Below are 20,492 nucleotides of genomic sequence, written 5' to 3'. Positions count from 1 at the left end.
AGGCTCCCTGCACCTCCGGTGCAATGACTCGGGCACCTGCATCTGCAAGTCCACGGTGACGGGCCGGAGGTGTGACCGCTGCCTGCCCGGGTTCCACTCGCTCAGTGAGGGCGGCTGCAGGTGAGGGCAGTGGGGACAGTGGGTGTATGTAGATGACCCAGCAGGGGCGCACGGCAGCGGATTTGGACTGAATGATGGGAAGTGGGAGGGAGAGTCCCAAGCCCCTCGGAACGCAGAGTTGGCAGCAGATGGTTACGGTGACGGGCCGGAGGTGTGACCGCTGCCTGCCCGGGTTCCACTCGCTCAGTGAGGGCGGCTGCAGGTGAGGGCAGTGGGGACAGTGGGTGTATGTAGATGACCCAGCAGGGGCGCACGGCAGCGGATTTGGACTGAATGATGGGAAGTGGGAGGGAGAGTCCCAAGCCCCTCGGAACGCAGAGTTGGCAGCAGATGGTTACGGTGACGGGCTGGAAGTGTGACCGCTGCCTGCCCGGGTTCCACTCGCTCAGTGAGGGCGGCTGCAGGTGAGGGCAGTGGGGACAGTGGGTGTATGTAGATGACCCAGCAGGGGCGCACGGCAGCGGATTTGGACTGAATGATGGGAAGTGGGAGGGAGAGTCCCAAGCCCCTCGGAACGCAGAGTTGGCAGCAGATGGTTACGGTGACGGGCTGGAAGTGTGACCGCTGCCTGCCCGGGTTCCACTCGCTCAGTGAGGGCGGCTGCAGGTGAGGGCAGTGGGGACAGTGGGTGTATGTAGATGACCCAGCAGGGGCGCACGGCAGCGGATTTGGACTGAATGATGGGAAGTGGGAGGGAGAGTCCCAAGCCCCTCGGAATGCAGAGTTGGCAGCAGATGGTTACGGTGACGGGCCGGAGGTGTGACCGCTGCCTGCCCGGGTTCCACTCGCACAGTGAGGGCGGCTGCAGGTGAGGGCAGTGGGGACAGTGGGTGTATGTAGATGACCCAGCAGGGGCGCACGGCAGCGGATTTGGACTGAATGATGGGAAGTGGGAGGGAGAGTCCCAAGCCCCTCGGAACGCAGAGTTGGCAGCAGATGGTTACGGTGACGGGCTGGAAGTGTGACCGCTGCCTGCCCGGGTTCCACTCGCTCAGTGAGGGCGGCTGCAGGTGAGGGCAGTGGGGACAGTGGGTGTATGTAGATGACCCAGCAGGGGCGCATGGCAGCGGATTTGGACTGAATGATGGGAAGTGGGAGGGAGAGTCCCAAGCCCCTCGGAACGCAGAGTTGGCAGCAGATGGTTACGGTGACGGGCTGGAAGTGTGACCGCTGCCTGCCCGGGTTCCACTCGCTCAGTGAGGGCGGCTGCAGGTGAGGGCAGTGGGGACAGTGGGTGTATGTAGATGACCCAGCAGGGGCGCATGGCAGCGGATTTGGACTGAATGATGGGAAGTGGGAGGGAGAGTCCCAAGCCCCTCGGAACGCAGAGTTGGCAGCAGATGGTTACGGTGACGGGCTGGAAGTGTGACCGCTGCCTGCCCGGGTTCCACTCGCTCAGTGAGGGCGGCTGCAGGTGAGGGCAGTGGGGACAGTGGGTGTATGTAGATGACCCAGCAGGGGCGCACGGCAGCGGATTTGGACTGAATGATGGGAAGTGGGAGGGAGAGTCCCAAGCCCCTCGGAACGCAGAGTTGGCAGCAGATGGTTACGGTGACGGGCTGGAAGTGTGACCGCTGCCTGCCCGGGTTCCACTCGCTCAGTGAGGGCGGCTGCAGGTGAGGGCAGTGGGGACAGTGGGTGTATGTAGATGACCCAGCAGGGGCGCATGGCAGCGGATTTGGACTGAATGATGGGAAGTGGGAGGGAGAGTCCCAAGCCCCTCGGAACGCAGAGTTGGCAGCAGATGGTTACGGTGACGGGCTGGAAGTGTGACCGCTGCCTGCCCGGGTTCCACTCGCTCAGTGAGGGCGGCTGCAGGTGAGGGCAGTGGGGACAGTGGGTGTATGTAGATGACCCAGCAGGGGCGCATGGCAGCGGATTTGGACTGAATGATGGGAAGTGGGAGGGAGAGTCCCAAGCCCCTCGGAACGCAGAGTTGGCAGCAGATGGTTACGGTGACGGGCTGGAAGTGTGACCGCTGCCTGCCCGGGTTCCGCTCGCTCAGTGAGGGCGGCTGCAGGTGAGGGCAGTGGGGACAGTGGGTGTATGTAGATGACCCAGCAGGGGCGCATGGCAGCGGATTTGGACTGAATGATGGGAAGTGGGAGGGAGAGTCCCAAGCCCCCCGGAACGCAGAGTTGGCAGCAGATGGTTACGGTGACGGGCTGGAAGTGTGACCGCTGCCTGCCCGGGTTCCACTCGCTCAGTGAGGGCGGCTGCAGGTGAGGGCAGTGGGGACAGTGGGTGTATGTAGATGACCCAGCAGGGGCGCATGGCAGCGGATTTGGACTGAATGATGGGAAGTGGGAGGGAGAGTCCCAAACCCCTCGGAACGCAGAGTTGGCAGCAGATGGTTACGGTGACGGGCTGGAAGTGTGACCGCTGCCTGCCCGGGTTCCACTCGCTCAGTGAGGGCGGCTGCAGGTGAGGGCAGTGGGGACAGTGGGTGTATGTAGATGACCCAGCAGGGGCGCACGGCAGCGGATTTGGACTGAATGATGGGAAGTGGGAGGGAGAGTCCCAAGCCCCTCGGAACGCAGAGTTGGCAGCAGATGGTTACGGTGACGGGCTGGAAGTGTGACCGCTGCCTGCCCGGGTTCCGCTCGCTCAGTGAGGGCGGCTGCAGGTGAGGGCAGTGGGGACAGTGGGTGTATGTAGATGACCCAGCAGGGGCGCATGGCAGCGGATTTGGACTGAATGATGGGAAGTGGGAGGGAGAGTCCCAAGCCCCCCGGAACGCAGAGTTGGCAGCAGATGGTTACGGTGACGGGCTGGAAGTGTGACCGCTGCCTGCCCGGGTTCCACTCGCTCAGTGAGGGCGGCTGCAGGTGAGGGCAGTGGGGACAGTGGGTGTATGTAGATGACCCAGCAGGGGCGCATGGCAGCGGATTTGGACTGAATGATGGGAAGTGGGAGGGAGAGTCCCAAACCCCTCGGAACGCAGAGTTGGCAGCAGATGGTTACGGTGACGGGCTGGAAGTGTGACCGCTGCCTGCCCGGGTTCCACTCGCTCAGTGAGGGCGGCTGCAGGTGAGGGCAGTGGGGACAGTGGGTGTATGTAGATGACCCAGCAGGGGCGCACGGCAGCGGATTTGGACTGAATGATGGGAAGTGGGAGGGAGAGTCCCAAGCCCCTCGGAACGCAGAGTTGGCAGCAGATGGTTACGGTGACGGGCTGGAAGTGTGACCGCTGCCTGCCCGGGTTCCACTCGCTCAGTGAGGGCGGCTGCAGGTGAGGGCAGTGGGGACAGTGGGTGTATGTAGATGACCCAGCAGGGGCGCATGGCAGCGGATTTGGACTGAATGATGGGAAGTGGGAGGGAGAGTCCCAAGCCCCTCGGAACGCAGAGTTGGCAGCAGATGGTTACGGTGACGGGCTGGAAGTGTGACCGCTGCCTGCCCGGGTTCCACTCGCTCAGTGAGGGCGGCTGCAGGTGAGGGCAGTGGGGACAGTGGGCGTATGTAGATGACCCAGCAGGGGCGCACGGCAGCGGATTTGGACTGAATGATGGGAAGTGGGAGGGAGAGTCCCAAGCCCCTCGGAACGCAGAGTTGGCAGCAGATGGTTACGGTGACGGGCTGGAAGTGTGACCGCTGCCTGCCCGGGTTCCACTCGCTCAGTGAGGGCGGCTGCAGGTGAGGGCAGTGGGGACAGTGGGTGTATGTAGATGACCCAGCAGGGGCGCATGGCAGCGGATTTGGACTGAATGATGGGAAGTGGGAGGGAGAGTCCCAAGCCCCTCGGAACGCAGAGTTGGCAGCAGATGGTTACGGTGACGGGCTGGAAGTGTGACCGCTGCCTGCCCGGGTTCCACTCGCTCAGTGAGGGCGGCTGCAGGTGAGGGCAGTGGGGACAGTGGGTGTATGTAGATGACCCAGCAGGGGCGCACGGCAGCGGATTTGGACTGAATGATGGGAAGTGGGAGGGAGAGTCCCAAGCCCCTCGGAACGCAGAGTTGGCAGCAGATGGTTACGGTGACGGGCTGGAAGTGTGACCGCTGCCTGCCCGGGTTCCACTCGCTCAGTGAGGGCGGCTGCAGGTGAGGGCAGTGGGGACAGTGGGTGTATGTAGATGACCCAGCAGGGGCGCACGGCAGCGAATTTGGACTGAATGATGGGAAGTGGGAGGGAGAGTCCCAAGCCCCTCGGAACGCAGAGTTGGCAGCAGATGGTTACGGTGACGGGCTGGAAGTGTGACCGCTGCCTGCCCGGGTTCCACTCGCTCAGTGAGGGCGGCTGCAGGTGAGGGCAGTGGGGACAGTGGGTGTATGTAGATGACCCAGCAGGGGCGCATGGCAGCGGATTTGGACTGAATGATGGGAAGTGGGAGGGAGAGTCCCAAGCCCCTCGGAACGCAGAGTTGGCAGCAGATGGTTACGGTGACGGGCTGGAAGTGTGACCGCTGCCTGCCCGGGTTCCACTCGCTCAGTGAGGGCGGCTGCAGGTGAGGGCAGTGGGGACAGTGGGTGTATGTAGATGACCCAGCAGGGGCGCACGGCAGCGGATTTGGACTGAATGATGGGAAATGGGAGGGAGAGTCCCAAGCACCTCGGAACGCAGAGTTGGCAGCAGATGGTTACGGTGACGGGCTGGAAGTGTGACCGCTGCCTGCCCGGGTTCCACTCGCTCAGTGAGGGCGGCTGCAGGTGAGGGCAGTGGGGACAGTGGGTGTATGTAGATGACCCAGCAGGGGCGCATGGCAGCGGATTTGGACTGAATGATGGGAAGTGGGAGGGAGAGTCCCAAGCCCCTCGGAACGCAGAGTTGGCAGCAGATGGTTACGGTGACGGGCTGGAAGTGTGACCGCTGCCTGCCCGGGTTCCACTCGCTCAGTGAGGGCGGCTGCAGGTGAGGGCAGTGGGGACAGTGGGTGTATGTAGATGACCCAGCAGGGGCGCATGGCAGCGGATTTGGACTGAATGATGGGAAGTGGGAGGGAGAGTCCCAAGCCCCTCGGAACGCAGAGTTGGCAGCAGATGGTTACGGTGACGGGCTGGAAGTGTGACCGCTGCCTGCCCGGGTTCCACTCGCTCAGTGAGGGCGGCTGCAGGTGAGGGCAGTGGGGACAGTGGGTGTATGTAGATGACCCAGCAGGGGCGCATGGCAGCGGATTTGGACTGAATGATGGGAAGTGGGAGGGAGAGTCCCAAGCCCCTCGGAACGCAGAGTTGGCAGCAGATGGTTACGGTGACGGGCTGGAAGTGTGACCGCTGCCTGCCCGGGTTCCACTCGCTCAGTGAGGGCGGCTGCAGGTGAGGGCAGTGGGGACAGTGGGTGTATGTAGATGACCCAGCAGGGGCGCACGGCAGCGGATTTGGACTGAATGATGGGAAGTGGGAGGGAGAGTCCCAAGCCCCTCGGAACGCAGAGTTGGCAGCAGATGGTTACGGTGACGGGCTGGAAGTGTGACCGCTGCCTGCCCGGGTTCCACTCGCTCAGTGAGGGCGGCTGCAGGTGAGGGCAGTGGGGACAGTGGGTGTATGTAGATGACCCAGCAGGGGCGCACGGCAGCGGATTTGGACTGAATGATGGGAAGTGGGAGGGAGAGTCCCAAGCCCCTCGGAACGCAGAGTTGGCAGCAGATGGTTACGGTGACGGGCTGGAAGTGTGACCGCTGCCTGCCCGGGTTCCACTCGCTCAGTGAGGGCGGCTGCAGGTGAGGGCAGTGGGGACAGTGGGTGTATGTAGATGACCCAGCAGGGGCGCACGGCAGCGGATTTGGACTGAATGATGGGAAGTGGGAGGGAGAGTCCCAAGCCCCTCGGAACGCAGAGTTGGCAGCAGATGGTTACGGTGACGGGCTGGAAGTGTGACCGCTGCCTGCCCGGGTTCCACTCGCTCAGTGAGGGCGGCTGCAGGTGAGGGCAGTGGGGACAGTGGGTGTATGTAGATGACCCAGCAGGGGCGCACGGCAGCGGATTTGGACTGAATGATGGGAAGTGGGAGGGAGAGTCCCAAGCCCCTCGGAACGCAGAGTTGGCAGCAGATGGTTACGGTGACGGGCTGGAAGTGTGACCGCTGCCTGCCCGGGTTCCACTCGCTCAGTGAGGGCGGCTGCAGGTGAGGGCAGTGGGGACAGTGGGTGTATGTAGATGACCCAGCAGGGGCGCATGGCAGCGGATTTGGACTGAATGATGGGAAGTGGGAGGGAGAGTCCCAAGCCCCTCGGAACGCAGAGTTGGCAGCAGATGGTTACGGTGACGGGCTGGAAGTGTGACCGCTGCCTGCCCGGGTTCCACTCGCTCAGTGAGGGCGGCTGCAGGTGAGGGCAGTGGGGACAGTGGGTGTATGTAGATGACCCAGCAGGGGCGCAAGGCAGCGGATTTGGACTGAATGATGGGAAGTGGGAGGGAGAGTCCCAAGCCCCTCGGAACGCAGAGTTGGCAGCAGATGGTTACGGTGACGGGCTGGAAGTGTGACCGCTGCCTGCCCGGGTTCCACTCGCTCAGTGAGGGCGGCTGCAGGTGAGGGCAGTGGGGACAGTGGGTGTATGTAGATGACCCAGCAGGGGCGCATGGCAGCGGATTTGGACTGAATGATGGGAAGTGGGAGGGAGAGTCCCAAGCCCCTCGGAACGCAGAGTTGGCAGCAGATGGTTACGGTGACGGGCTGGAAGTGTGACCGCTGCCTGCCCGGGTTCCACTCGCTCAGTGAGGGCGGCTGCAGGTGAGGGCAGTGGGGACAGTGGGTGTATGTAGATGACCCAGCAGGGGCGCATGGCAGCGGATTTGGACTGAATGATGGGAAGTGGGAGGGAGAGTCCCAAGCCCCTCGGAACGCAGAGTTGGCAGCAGATGGTTACGGTGACGGGCTGGAAGTGTGACCGCTGCCTGCCCGGGTTCCACTCGCTCAGTGAGGGCGGCTGCAGGTGAGGGCAGTGGGGACAGTGGGTGTATGTAGATGACCCAGCAGGGGCGCATGGCAGCGGATTTGGACTGAATGATGGGAAGTGGGAGGGAGAGTCCCAAGCCCCTCGGAACGCAGAGTTGGCAGCAGATGGTTACGGTGACGGGCTGGAAGTGTGACCGCTGCCTGCCCGGGTTCCACTCGCTCAGTGAGGGCGGCTGCAGGTGAGGGCAGTGGGGACAGTGGGTGTATGTAGATGACCCAGCAGGGGCGCACGGCAGCGGATTTGGACTGAATGATGGGAAGTGGGAGGGAGAGTCCCAAGCCCCTCGGAACGCAGAGTTGGCAGCAGATGGTTACGGTGACGGGCTGGAAGTGTGACCGCTGCCTGCCCGGGTTCCACTCGCTCAGTGAGGGCGGCTGCAGGTGAGGGCAGTGGGGACAGTGGGTGTATGTAGATGACCCAGCAGGGGCGCACGGCAGCGGATTTGGACTGAATGATGGGAAGTGGGAGGGAGAGTCCCAAGCCCCTCGGAACGCAGAGTTGGCAGCAGATGGTTACGGTGACGGGCTGGAAGTGTGACCGCTGCCTGCCCGGGTTCCACTCGCTCAGTGAGGGCGGCTGCAGGTGAGGGCAGTGGGGACAGTGGGTGTATGTAGATGACCCAGCAGGGGCGCACGGCAGCGGATTTGGACTGAATGACGGGAAGTGGGAGGGAGAGTCCCAAGCCCCTCGGAACGCAGAGTTGGCAGCAGATGGTTACGGTGACGGGCTGGAAGTGTGACCGCTGCCTGCCCGGGTTCCACTCGCTCAGTGAGGGCGGCTGCAGGTGAGGGCAGTGGGGACAGTGGGTGTATGTAGATGACCCAGCAGGGGCGCACGGCAGCGGATTTGGACTGAATGATGGGAAGTGGGAGGGAGAGTCCCAAGCCCCTCGGAACGCAGAGTTGGCAGCAGATGGTTACGGTGACGGGCTGGAAGTGTGACCGCTGCCTGCCCGGGTTCCACTCGCTCAGTGAGGGCGGCTGCAGGTGAGGGCAGTGGGGACAGTGGGTGTATGTAGATGACCCAGCAGGGGCGCATGGCAGCGGATTTGGACTGAATGATGGGAAGTGGGAGGGAGAGTCCCAAGCCCCTCGGAACGCAGAGTTGGCAGCAGATGGTTACGGTGACGGGCTGGAAGTGTGACCGCTGCCTGCCCGGGTTCCACTCGCTCAGTGAGGGCGGCTGCAGGTGAGGGCAGTGGGGACAGTGGGTGTATGTAGATGACCCAGCAGGGGCGCAAGGCAGCGGATTTGGACTGAATGATGGGAAGTGGGAGGGAGAGTCCCAAGCCCCTCGGAACGCAGAGTTGGCAGCAGATGGTTACGGTGACGGGCTGGAAGTGTGACCGCTGCCTGCCCGGGTTCCACTCGCTCAGTGAGGGCGGCTGCAGGTGAGGGCAGTGGGGACAGTGGGTGTATGTAGATGACCCAGCAGGGGCGCATGGCAGCGGATTTGGACTGAATGATGGGAAGTGGGAGGGAGAGTCCCAAGCCCCTCGGAACGCAGAGTTGGCAGCAGATGGTTACCCAGGAGCGGAAGAGGAGGAAGGGATGAAGCCTGGCCCCCTGGGGTTCTGCTTCAGGCACCTGGGCAAAGGGGGGCCATTCATGGCAAGGGGAGCACAGGGTGGGGAGAGGCTGAGTCTGCAGTGCTCGTGGGGCATCCAGGGGGACAGAGATGGGCAGGGGCTACTGGGGTCTGGACCTCAGAAGAGGGTCTAACACTTCACTATCACTTGATTGAGAAAATACGCAATAACCAAAAAACATAAAGCCCTTATAAATTCAGAAGTACTGTTAAATGACCTTGGCTTTGGTTCATGGCACCAGTCTCCTTGTATATTTGAAAGGCAGTGGAAATGCCATTGGGGAGGTTTGGGGAGTCTCAGATCTCTCTCAAAATACTCAAGTCGTTCAGGCATAAAACTGGCCATTAGCTGGGGACCTGGATGCTTCCCCAGGGTCTCTGTGGCCTCTGGGCCTCTGTCCGTGCCTCTTCTCCTACGCTGGAGCGTTCTCTTCTCCCTCAACTCCCTGCCTCTCCCCGGCCTGTGTCTGAAAAAAGTCCTGCCCATTCTTTAATTTTCAGCCAGGGTACAACTCCCCACCTTGTTCCCACTCCAGACCCCTCACTGGTGCTGCCACAGCCTCTTCTTGTACATTCTCTCCCATAGCTTGTATCAAAGTACAGCATCTACCTGTTTGCCTGTCCATCCTCGCTGGACTCTAGGCTCTGTGAGGACAGGGACCATGTCTTATCAGATGGGGGATGGATGGATGGATGGATGGCTGGGTGGATGGAAAATGCGTGGATGGGTAAGTGAATAGGTGTGTGTGGGGGATGGATAGAAGGATGGAAGGATGGATAAATGGATCAGTGGTTGGAAGGATGCACAGATGGATGGATAAGCAGGTGGGGAGGCAGATGGATCACTGTTCAGGTGAGTGGATGGCTCCCTTCCTTCACTCTGTGGAAACAGTAGAGCCAGGAGGCAGGCTCTTGGGTCAGCCTGCATCCTGTTCCTCTCGGGCGTGGGGAAGGATAGAGAGATTCCTTCCAAGGAGGGTGGGCTATTCCCACTCTGGAGTTGCTCGTTGGATGCTTTCCTCTTGTCCTCTCTCTTTGGCAGACCCTGTACCTGCAATCCCGCTGGCAGCCTGGGCACCTGTGATCCCCGCAGTGGCCGCTGTCCCTGCAAAGGGAATGTGGAAGGCAACCTGTGTGACAGGTGGGTGAACCAATCCAGTAATAAGCCTGCTGGAAGTGACCTCAGTGGTGGTGGGAGGAGCAGGGGCCATCATCCTCCCAGACGTGGGCAACCCCACCACCTGGCACCCTTCCTGGAGCACCATGGATCTGACACCCAGGAAGTTATCTAAAGACTTTACAATACCATTTATACTTTGACCCACCACCACTGAGAGTTCATCAGCTGTGAAAATACATCGTTTTCCCCCTAGCTCAGAATCCTGAAAAGAAAGAGCTAGAAAGGATAGGAGAGACCATCTAATCCAGGGAGAGCAGATACATGGTACTCGTACCACAACCCTCCCATCTCACACTCAGGGCAGACATCACTAATAGAGCACTACCACAACCCTCCCATCTCACACCCAGGGCAGACATCACCAATGGACCACAGCAGTTTACCCTGAGCTCTACTGTAACCTCAGAATCCTTCTCTGCGCCCTGCTCCAAGAAGCTCCCACCATTTGAGCTGAGATTCAAGCTTGTTTGCCATTCTGTCATGGTACAAACGGAGCTTCTAAGGCTCATCGAGGCAGAGGACTTTTCCCTACCCTTGCTCCTTCGTGTGTTTAGGGGGCCTCCTAGCCCCGGCAATGGGCTGGCAGACACATGTGGGTGTACGTCCTCGGGCACACTGTCCCCTCTTCCTGGCTTCATCTCCAACCTCTGCAGCCTTTGCAGCCAGCGTGGGGTGTGCCAGGGCCTCTTTGATCCTCTGGCCATGGGCCATGTGTGGGGAACCTGACACGGCCGTATATTGTGGACTCTACTCTTGCCAGACTATGTTGGGCCTCTACTGGTTCAGGAAGAAGCCCGGCCTTGACTCTCACCTTGTCCATGCAGGGCCTGTGGGTCCTGGGGTGGGAGGTAGACTCCCTGCTGGGTCTTCCTCCCCCAAGACCCCTCAAGCTGAAGAGACAAAGTGGAGTTGGGGGACTAGACCCCACTAGCTGTACTCCACTGCCTCGCACCTTGAGGAGGTCCTCCTCTGAGCCTCACTTTACCTGTTTGTGAGATGGGGGGGCTGGTGAGATGTGTTCGTTGGAGCTGGCCCAGCTTTGGGGTAATTGGCAGCTTCTTATGAATTGGATTCCTCCACCTGGGTCGGCCCGAATGGAGCCCCCATGGTGCAAACCAGGAATATGTGTTTGTAAAAGGCCTCTGCAGGGCTCCTGGGAGAAATGGCTGATTCTGGGGCTGGGGTGGGGAAAACACAGGATGGGCCCAAAGCATCTTGTAGAAAGCAGGGAAGTGCTTAAAAACAAAACCAGACAAAGACAAACCCAGAAAACCCCAAACCAGGATGGGGGCCCGTGTCAAACGGACATGAGCGCCAACCTGAAAGAGTTCCCAGAGCTGGAACAAAATAAATAACAACAATATCGGATTATAACCCAAAGTATAAAATAAACATCCACGAGTCCACACTGATATAAATAGATGAGTGAATAAATAAATACAGGGGGATGAAGGGACAAATCTTCCTGGCAGAAGAATTCCACATTATAAATGGAGAAGGGATGAGGGAAATATTAAAGCACTGTTACAATATCAGAGTAACGATCGCTGTAGGCCAGAGCCGCTGATGAATGCTGAAATTCGTGGGCAGAACTTGAGGAAGAAACAGGATATTTGCATGGCCCCCAAATATCTCCCTCAAAATATTTACTAATTACTGTGGTGCTTTCACCATAGGTCCACGATTCTTTGATTACTGCCCCCCTCCCAGAGGTGGAGCTTAATTCCCTTCCCCTTGACCCTGGGCTAGATTTAGTGACTTGCTTTTGATGACTAGAATATGGCAGTTTTGCAGTGGAGAAACCTGGCGGGGACTTCCCTGGTGGTCCAGTGGTTAAGACTCCACACTCCCAATGCAGGGGGCCCGGGTTCGATCCCTGGTCAGGGAACTAGATCCCACATGCCACAACTAAGAGTTCGCGTGCAGCAACTAAAGATCCCACACGTGGCAACGAAGATCCTGTGTGCTGCAACTAAGACCTGGTGCAGCCAAATAAATATTAAAAAAAGGAAAGAAAGAAAAGAAAAGAAACCCGGCAGGCAGCGCCTTAACTAAATGGTGAAGGTTAACTTTACCAGTGACATCATACATGACCAGTGATGTCATACATTACCAGTGACATCACACAGGTATCATTTACCCTGATATGATGTGAGAAGATGGGCACTTCGCCTCTATTTCTTCCCCAAACCCACAGCCCCAGTCTAATCTTGAAAAACACCAGACAAACCCAAATGGTGGACATTCTACAAAATATCTGACCAGTACTGTCAAAAGTGTCCAGGAAAGACCGAGAAGCTGTTACAGATGAGATTAAGGACACCGCTAAATGCAATGCCATGTCCTAGATGGGATCCTGGAGCAGAAAACAGACGTTCGTGGAAAAGGGGGAGAAATCCTAATAAAGTCTGGGGTTTAGGAAATAACGTTAATCAGTGTTAATTTCTTGGCTTTGATAAACGTACCCTGGTAATGGCAGATGGTAACATTAGGAAAAGCTGGGTGAAGAGGCCATGGGAACTCGTGTCTACAATCTTTGCGACTCTTCTGTAAATCTGAAATTAAAACAACTTTCCCCAGTGATTCTGGGCTCTGGTTAGTCTAGCTGGGATCCCCCGAATGTAGCCAATTCATCTGGCCCCCGTGGGCATGTCTGCCTCCATTGCAGATGTCGCCCGGGCACATTTAACCTGCAGTCGCACAGCCCAGTCGGCTGCAGCAGCTGCTTCTGCTACGGCCACTCCAGGGCGTGTGCGGCCGCTGCCCGCTTCCGGGAGCACCACATCCTCTCCGACTTCCGCCAGGGTAAGAAGTGCCCCCCCTGCAGCCACCTCCGAGGGGTCTGCTCCCAGCGCAGCTGGGACGGGCGGTCCTGGGTCCTGCTCTGGGGAGATCCTGCGATGGTGGTATGGGTGGGTGTGGAAAGGAGGGGGCAGCCTCGGGCCCCAGCCCGGGCGTCTCCCACAGGCCCACACACTGGCCATGCCCCTCTGGGTCCTTCAGTACCCCCAGCACCTACCTGCGCCCCTTGGCTCCCTTCTGGCCACTGCCTTCTTCCTCAGCCTCCAGCAGGGGTGGGGGGTGGGCACCTGGCAGCCTTTGGAGCCTGTGGGGGAATTTCCAGTTGCTCCTTGGCCCCCTTGGTGTATCCTAGTGCTGGGGATCCGGGCTCAATCCCCTGGCCTCCATTTATTGAGCACCTGCTGTATGCTAGCTTGTTATGTCCATGGAACCTCCTGGATTCCCTGGCAGGTAGATATTCTCATCCCCATTTTACAGATGAGGCACCTGAGGCCCAGAAAAGGAAGGTCACGTAACTTAGTTGTTGGCACCTTGGGTTCATCAGCTCCCGAGTTTTGCTCTTCACTGCTGTGCAGGTCCTGTCTCTAGTCCAGGGGTGCTGTGGGGACCTGGGTCCTCCAGCTCCAGGTGGATCTTTGGAACGGGAAAGCAATGGAGCTCTGAACTCTGCATTAAATCATGGCCTGCGTGGGTCCCTGCCATGCCCACTGAGTCTCCCCACCCCCGCATCTCCCCCAGGGAGCTAGAACCTCAGGGCTGGCTCTGGGGCGCCCCAGATGCAGGGGGAGCAGTGCGCCCTCTGCTGGACACCACGCAGAAAGCAGGACCGAGCCGGGCTTGGAATGGGGACCGCATTGTGGTCACTTGGGCTGTAGTCCAGGATGTCAGCGTCAGAAGGGACTCATTTTATAGATCCTAGAATAACACCACGATCCTCCTCACTTGGAGCCAAGCCCTGGGTTTGGCACTTCAGTCTCAGCATCTCACGTGATCTCACTAACACCCTCGGCCAGCAATTCTCAAGCTTTTTGATCTCTGGATCCCTTCATGCTCTTGAAAATTAGAGAGAACCTCAAAGTCCTTTTGTTTATGTGGGTTGTTTATACGGATATTTTCTGTATTAGAAATTAAAACAGTAGTTTTTAAATATCTGTGTATTAATTCATTTACAGATGACCGTAGTAAACTTATAACAAAATATAACTTCTGCCTGTGAAAAATAACCCTCTTTTTAAAAGACAAAAAACTTTGAGAAGAGTGATACCCATTTTACATTTTTGCACGTCTCCTTGTCTGGCTTAATAGAAGTCAGCTGATTCTTATCACGGCTTCTGCCAGTTAGTCTGTTGTGATATCACACATCCTGTAGCTTCTGGAAAATTCTCACTGTAAGAAAGAGAATGAAAAACGCAAATAACATTTTAATGTCATTTAGAAGATAGTTTGACACCATGGACCCCCTGAAAGAGACTTAGGGATCTCCCAGGATATTCAAACCAACTTGAGAACTGCTACCGGGACCACAGTACCTCATTGCCCCCATTTTGCAGATGAGGTACTAACTGGCTTCAGAGAGGTTAAGTAACTTGCCCAGGGTCACACAGCCAGCAAAGGGGCAGAGCCTAGTTGAGCACGGAGGAGCCCCGGACTTCCCCTTTCTGACCTCTTTCTGTTTCTTCATCCCTCCCTCCTCACTCCTTGGGTGCCCCAGGTGTTGGGCCTCCACCATACTCTCCAGCTACCCCCCTGGAGAGCACCCTCTGGAGGTCACTTGCTCTGTGCCCGACTGTGCCTGGTGTACTGCCATCACCGGAGGGAGGGTGGACTGAACTGGGACTGGGTTCCCACCCTGACCTGGCCACTTCCTAACCAGGTGGCCTCCCTGGGTGCAGTGGGGCTCGTGGCACACACACCTGGAAGGACGGGGTGGTGAGGTCACGGGCGAGGAAATCCTCTGAAGACCTGAAGACGAGGTCAAGTCCAGTCTCGTTAGAGACTGCCCACAGTGGGGTCTCTGGGCTGTCCTCATGTCCTCATCATGTGCTCAAAGCCCAGTGAAGGGGTCTTCCCTGGTGGTCCAGTGGTTAAGACTCCATGCTCCCAATGCAGGGGGCCCAGGTTCGATCCCTAGTCAGGGAACTAGATCCTGCATGCTGAAACTAAGAGCCTACATGCTGCAACTAAAGATCCGGTGTGCCACAGTTAAGACCCGGTGCAGCCAAATAAATAAATAGATATTTTTAAAAAGATAAAAGCCCACTGAAGGGACAAGGCAGGCCCAGAGGTCTGACTGTGCCCCAACAGAGCCAGGTCTCTGAGCCTCCCAACTCCTCCTGGAGCCATCTCCCACCCCAAGACCCCCATCCTGATCTGGAATGGGGTTCCGAGCTGCCTGGCTCTGGGCACGGAGCGTTTGCTGGCACCAGCCAGCTCTCATCCCCCCCCTGGCCTGTCTCTAGAACAGTCTCTCCCCTCCCTGGGTCCTGGTGTTTCAGGCTGCACTCAGGCCTCTGGGGGTCGTCCTCGGGACCCGGGAAAGGGTGTGAAGTGGAAGTGGGCAGAGGCCACCCTTCAGGGCCTCACAGGGTCCCTGTGTGTGTGTTTGCTGTCCAGGAGCCGAGGGCTGGCGGACCAGAAGCATGGGGGGCCCAGAGCATCCTGCACAATGGAGCCCGAGGGGGCTTCTCCTGGACCCAGAGGGCAAGGAGGAGCTCACAGCACCAGGTACCTGCCTCCACAGGCAGGGGCAGGGCTGCCCGCGTTCATTTCCTGTGGCTGCTATCACAGATTACCATCAACTTAGTGGCTAAAAGCAACGCAGCTGTATTCTCTTAGTGTTCTAGAGGTGGGAAGTTGAAAACGGGTCTTTCTGGGCTGAAATCAAGGTGTCGGCTGGGCTGGGCTCCTTCTGGGGGAGGCTCTGGGGGAGAATCCGTTCCCTGGCCTTTCCCAGCTTCTCGAGGCGGCCTGCATCCCTCTGCTCGTGGCCTCTTCCTCCTCCTTCAAAGCCAGTCAAATCTTTCTCATGTTGCATCTTCCTGACACCACCTCTTCTGCCTTCCTCTCCCATCTTTGAAGGACCCTTGTGATTACATTGGGCCCAGCTGGATAATCTAAAATAATCTCTCTACGTTAAGGTCCGGCTGATTAACAACCTTAATTCCACTGCAACCTTAATTGCCCCCGCCATGCAGCATAACATATTCACAGATTTCAGGGATCAGGACCCAGACACTTTTGGGGGCCATTTTCCTGCCGACCACGTGCCCCACAGCCTCTGCTTCCTCATCACAGCCTTGCCACCCAGGGCTCCCTCAGGCCACTGTCGCACCCCAGACAATCCCTGCGCGTTTCCCATCAGCGTCTCACCCTGCCAGGCCACCGCACCCCCATGCCCGGGACCATGGTATTCCTGTAGAAGCAGGAAGTTCTAGATTATTCTAAACCACTCCCCACCAACTAGGGCAGCTTTGGTCTCCTGGAAACTGTCTCAGACCAGGAGCCTGGAGCCCATTCTTAGCTCCACTGTGGCCAGATTTGGGGTCCACTGGCTCCCTCCACCCAGTCCTGCCCTTTCCCTCTCTCTGCAAGAGGGGCTAGAGAGAGGCACTCAGATGTCTGAGGAACTGTGTGGATGCAGCACCCATGTGCCCTGCAGCCAGGAAACAAAAGACATGGGGTCCTCGGGTCCCCTCCTGGGGCAGGTGTTCCAAGTTCAGAAGCCCTAGAGCAGAAAGCACGTTCTGTTCCCTCGCTGCTTTGTCAGCGGACTTAAGAAGGAGTTATTCACTCAGGTGTTTGCTGGATTCTTTGCTGGGTGTGCTGGGCACACTGCAGCGGGCAGGGCAGGTGGTGGGTGAAGTCAACCGTTTTTATTTCACTTCTTTTTACGCACACATTCAACAAACACTCGTGAGTACAGAAGGCCTGAAGGGAGGAAGGATGGGGTGTCTTTTGGTCCCTTTCCTTCTGTGTCATGATTTTCCGCCTAAGCACTTGGCTAATACAGAGAAATGACAAAGTAAGACGGGCTATGACAGGGCCCCTTGGTCCTTTGTGCATCTGCCATCTTTCCACTGGAAGCAAGTTCTGATTCCCATGGAAAGTGTGGCCCTTGGAGGCTGTCAGTGCCCCTGCTTAGTCACACGTGTAGCACGCTTGCCTGGTACTCGCTTTGAGCCTCACAAAATGCCATGGATACGGGTCCCTAGGGATTCTGAGCTCACGGGGCATTGGGTGTCATGAACACTGTGTGAACGGGCAGGCAGGTGCCCCCGCCTTGCATACTGTGAGTTTCTCCTCTCCTCCTGTACAGACTCCCTTGTCCCATGGCACTTCACTTACAAAACCCAAGTTCCAAGATAAAAGTCTTAAGAGTGTCAAGATAGTGACGGCAGAGCGTTAAGCCAGGCGTGTGGGGCCCCAGGTAACTGCCAGGGTCACGTGCCCAGGAAGCCAGCCCTGTCTGCGGAGGTATGAGTGGGCCATCCTCAGCATCTTCTGTGCAGGGACCCTTTGGTTTTGTAATTTTCTCTTTTGAAGGTTTAATTGCCAATAAAATCAGTGTAGACATTTAAAATCCAGCTAATTAATTGAAGACCGTCAAAGCTGCCCTCTCTTGTCTTCAGAGAAGTTCCTGGGAGACCAGCGGTTCAGCTACGGGCAGCCCCTCACCCTGACATTCCGGGTCCCCCCCAGGGGCTCGCCTGTCCCTGCGAGGCTGAGGCTGGAAGGGGCGGGTCTGACCTTGACTCTGCGGCATTCCAGCTCGCCCAGCCTCCTGGACGCCAGGCAGCCAGGGGAGATGCAGCTCAAGTTCCTGTAAGTGTCCTGCTCTGTCCTGAGAGATGGGGTCGAGCAGTCGGGGTGGTCCCTGAGGTCCAGGCACACCTGGTTCCCTGGGGTCTGGGGGCTCCCGCCCTCCCCACTCCCGCTGGAGGATTCCTGGCACCACCTGCCCCGGGCCTCAGGTTCTGCTTTGACCCCCTCCCCCTGCCAGGTTGCAAGAGACCTCCGAGGACGTGGACCCTCCACTGCCCGCCTTCCACTTCCAGCGGCTGCTCACCAATCTGACTGCTCTGCGCATCCAGGCCAGTGGCCACAGTGCCGGCCCTTCCAGTGAGTAATGAGAGGGACACCCCCAGCCCCCAAACCAGCTAGGCCCCCGGGCTCTTTCGTGCATAGCCTTGTTGAGTCCTCACAGCAGGTGATCATCATCCCCACTTTACCGCAAAGGAGTCTGAGGCTCAGAGAGGTTGGGACACTTGCCCAAGTTCATATAACCAGTAAGGGCAGCAGGAGTGGATGCTGGGAACAGAGGCAGGGGCTGGACAGGTGAGGGGCCTGAGGACGGACAGCTCTAAGGGACAGGCGCTTGGCCACAAGGCAGCCAAGAGCCTGGCGTGGTCGCACCATGGCAGAGTCCGCCACTGCCAGGAGGCCGCACCCTAGGGGTCCCTAGGTTGGTGCTGGCCGCAGGGGCCAGGCCAGGGTTCCCAGGGTATCGCTTCCCCCTGCTGGTGGTCGGAGGTGTTGCACCTAGAGAAAGCCTGGTTTCTAAACCCTCTGAACCAGCCAGCTAAGTCATCTCAACTTCAACCGGGACTTCTCACCACCTCTCATCCTGGTCACTGGGTGATTGCCCTGATGGTCCTCTGACTGTTCCTGGTTCCTCCCTTTTTCCTTAATGTACTTTCTCTTCTCCCCACCCCGTACCTGTATGTGCCTAGACCAGGGATCCTCCATGCCCCTTTTTAGAACAGATCTTTCATATATAGCACCCCTTTTACTATCTGGAAATGAAATTCACAGATATTATAACCTAGACACAATTTTTTAAAAACAGTATAATATTCTAACTGTAGTACACAGAATAAATAAAAGGAAAGTAAATGATATTTTAAAATAACCATATGAATTCCAGTCACTGCTTTTAGGAGGGTGATTTGCTCCTTTTGAGAATCCCTGGCTTAGATGGCCAGCTTTTCCTGGGGTGCCTTTGAGTCCAAGGCTTGGGGGTTGTAACCCAGCCCCCTCCAGCCCCAGACCTTCCTCCTCGTTGGGGCTGTGGTTTAATTGCCTTCATCCCCATCATTGTCTGCTCCCCAGACCCCCCCTTGCAGGAATTTCATTTTTACTCTTTCCAGCAGCTTCCAGAACTTCCTTCTGTCACTCACTCAGCCATCAGTTAACAGATGTTTACAAAGCACCTACTTAGGCCAGGCCCGTGCTGGGGGTGAAACTGGAGACGCACGTGGACATATTGACACTCATCTCACCCCACCCCCCAAACCTCCTCTGCCCACTGACAACGTTCCGGGACGTATCCCTCCAGACCTTTCTGTGTGCACGTACTTACATTTGTATTTTTTAAATACAGAAATGTGAACCCACAGTATAAGGATCTGCCACTTGCTTTTTTCAGCTAACAGTGCATCCTGGAGGTTGCTACTTGCCTTACACACAGAATATCCACTGCGTATCACTCTGTGGTAGAGATGCCCCATAAAGTTTTACCCACCCCCCTATTCATAGCTATTGAAGCGGTTTCCAGCTTTTCACCATTGCCAACAGCGCTGCAGGGAACAGCTTCGTGTAAAGGTCTTTTATCCTCGTGCAGGTGTGTCTTTAGGACAGATTCCTCAAAATGGAAATGTTAGGTCAAAGGGTGCACATTTTACATTTTGACACATGCTGTCAAATTTTGCTTCAACAAGGCTGTACCAATCTATATTCTGATGACAAGTGTCCACTCTCTTCCCCTATTTACCTGCTCTCGTTTTCCTCCGGTGTTTACAGATAGTTTTTATATTTTGTCCCAAGTTTCTAGTTGTTTTCTGCGGAAAGGTTGGTCTGAGAGGAACTACTCCCCTGTTACTAGGAGCAGGACCTCCTGATTTGTATTCCCACAGTCCCAAGCCTGAGCTCCCCATACCCACCTCCTCCACTGTCACTGACTGTAAAATGTTCACCAATCTGAGGGTCGTGAAAACAGTCTTTAAATGTACACATCTTTAATAACCAGTGAGAGTGAATGTCTTCCTGTAAAATTCCCAGCCATGTCTATTTCTCCTTCTGAAAATTACCTATTTTTTCCTTTGCCCTTGGTCTGTTTTTTAAAAATTATAAGCGATCCATGGACTGCCTTTGTATACATGGGCCAATAACCCTTTGCCTTTTACCTATGTGAATAGGAAGGTTTGGGGGAGAAACATGTGCATGGAACTCTCTCCTCTCTCTCTCCTCGATCTGCAGACCCAGTGTTCCTGACTGAGGTCCAGCTCACGTCGGCCCGGCGGGGGCTGTCTCCACCAGCCTCCTGGGTGGAGACTTGCTCATGTCCCAGGGGCTACACGGGCCAGTTCTGTGAGTCCTGTGCTCTGGGATACAAGAGGGAGACACCACTGGGGGGTCCCTATGCCAGCTGTGTTCCCTGCACCTGTAACCAGCATGGCACCTGTGACCCCAACACAGGTGAGTCTCCCTGCATCCCCCGCCCCCCCCCCCCCCGGCAAGGCCACCTGGGCACACAGAACAGCGAGATGAGTACTGACCTGCACGGGGTCAGCTGTGAGCATGTAAGTGATCACGAAAAACCATACCAATAAAATGGTGTCCTCGAGGCCCTCCAAGTGCTAGGCACATTTTTATATGCTATGTCATTGAATCCTGCAAAAACCCCTGGCGGTGCCGGGACCATTCCTGTCCCATCTTACAGGTGAAGGACCTAAGGTGCAGGGAGGCTGCACGGCCAATAGGTGGCAGAGCTACTCCTCCCACAAGTTCAGTACCAGCTATTCATCCCCACTTGTAGCAGAGGAAACCTGGGGAAAGACCTCGCCCACAGTCACTGGGCAGGAGATGCCTGACAGGGGCTGGATGCTGGTCCCTCACACAGGAGGTGGGAGGGTC

General features: G+C 57.3%; 1 protein-coding gene across 1 annotated transcript in view; it reads left to right on the top strand.

The window, feature by feature from the left end:
* The window catches only part of LAMC3 (laminin subunit gamma 3), a gene marked incomplete at its 5' end in the record, with an annotated part of 70,534 nt that overhangs the window by 25,116 nt on the left and 24,926 nt on the right, over window positions 1-20,492 (top strand). The window contains 8 exons of the mRNA XM_082627809.1: window positions 3-55; window positions 8,338-8,402; window positions 9,642-9,740; window positions 12,448-12,584; window positions 15,195-15,305; window positions 17,210-17,402; window positions 17,581-17,699; window positions 19,836-20,054. Coding sequence (XP_082483935.1) covers window positions 3-55; window positions 8,338-8,402; window positions 9,642-9,740; window positions 12,448-12,584; window positions 15,195-15,305; window positions 17,210-17,402; window positions 17,581-17,699; window positions 19,836-20,054 — 996 coding nt within the window. The remainder of the gene's footprint in view (window positions 1-2; window positions 56-8,337; window positions 8,403-9,641; window positions 9,741-12,447; window positions 12,585-15,194; window positions 15,306-17,209; window positions 17,403-17,580; window positions 17,700-19,835; window positions 20,055-20,492) is intronic.

The sequence above is a fragment of the Mesoplodon mirus genome (assembly GCF_964341445.2).
Source record: "Mesoplodon mirus genome assembly, chromosome: 1".
Taxonomy (NCBI): Eukaryota; Metazoa; Chordata; class Mammalia; order Artiodactyla; family Ziphiidae; genus Mesoplodon; species Mesoplodon mirus.
The sequence above is the reverse complement of the archived record's forward strand: the minus strand, read 5'-3'. Positions and strand labels throughout refer to the sequence as shown.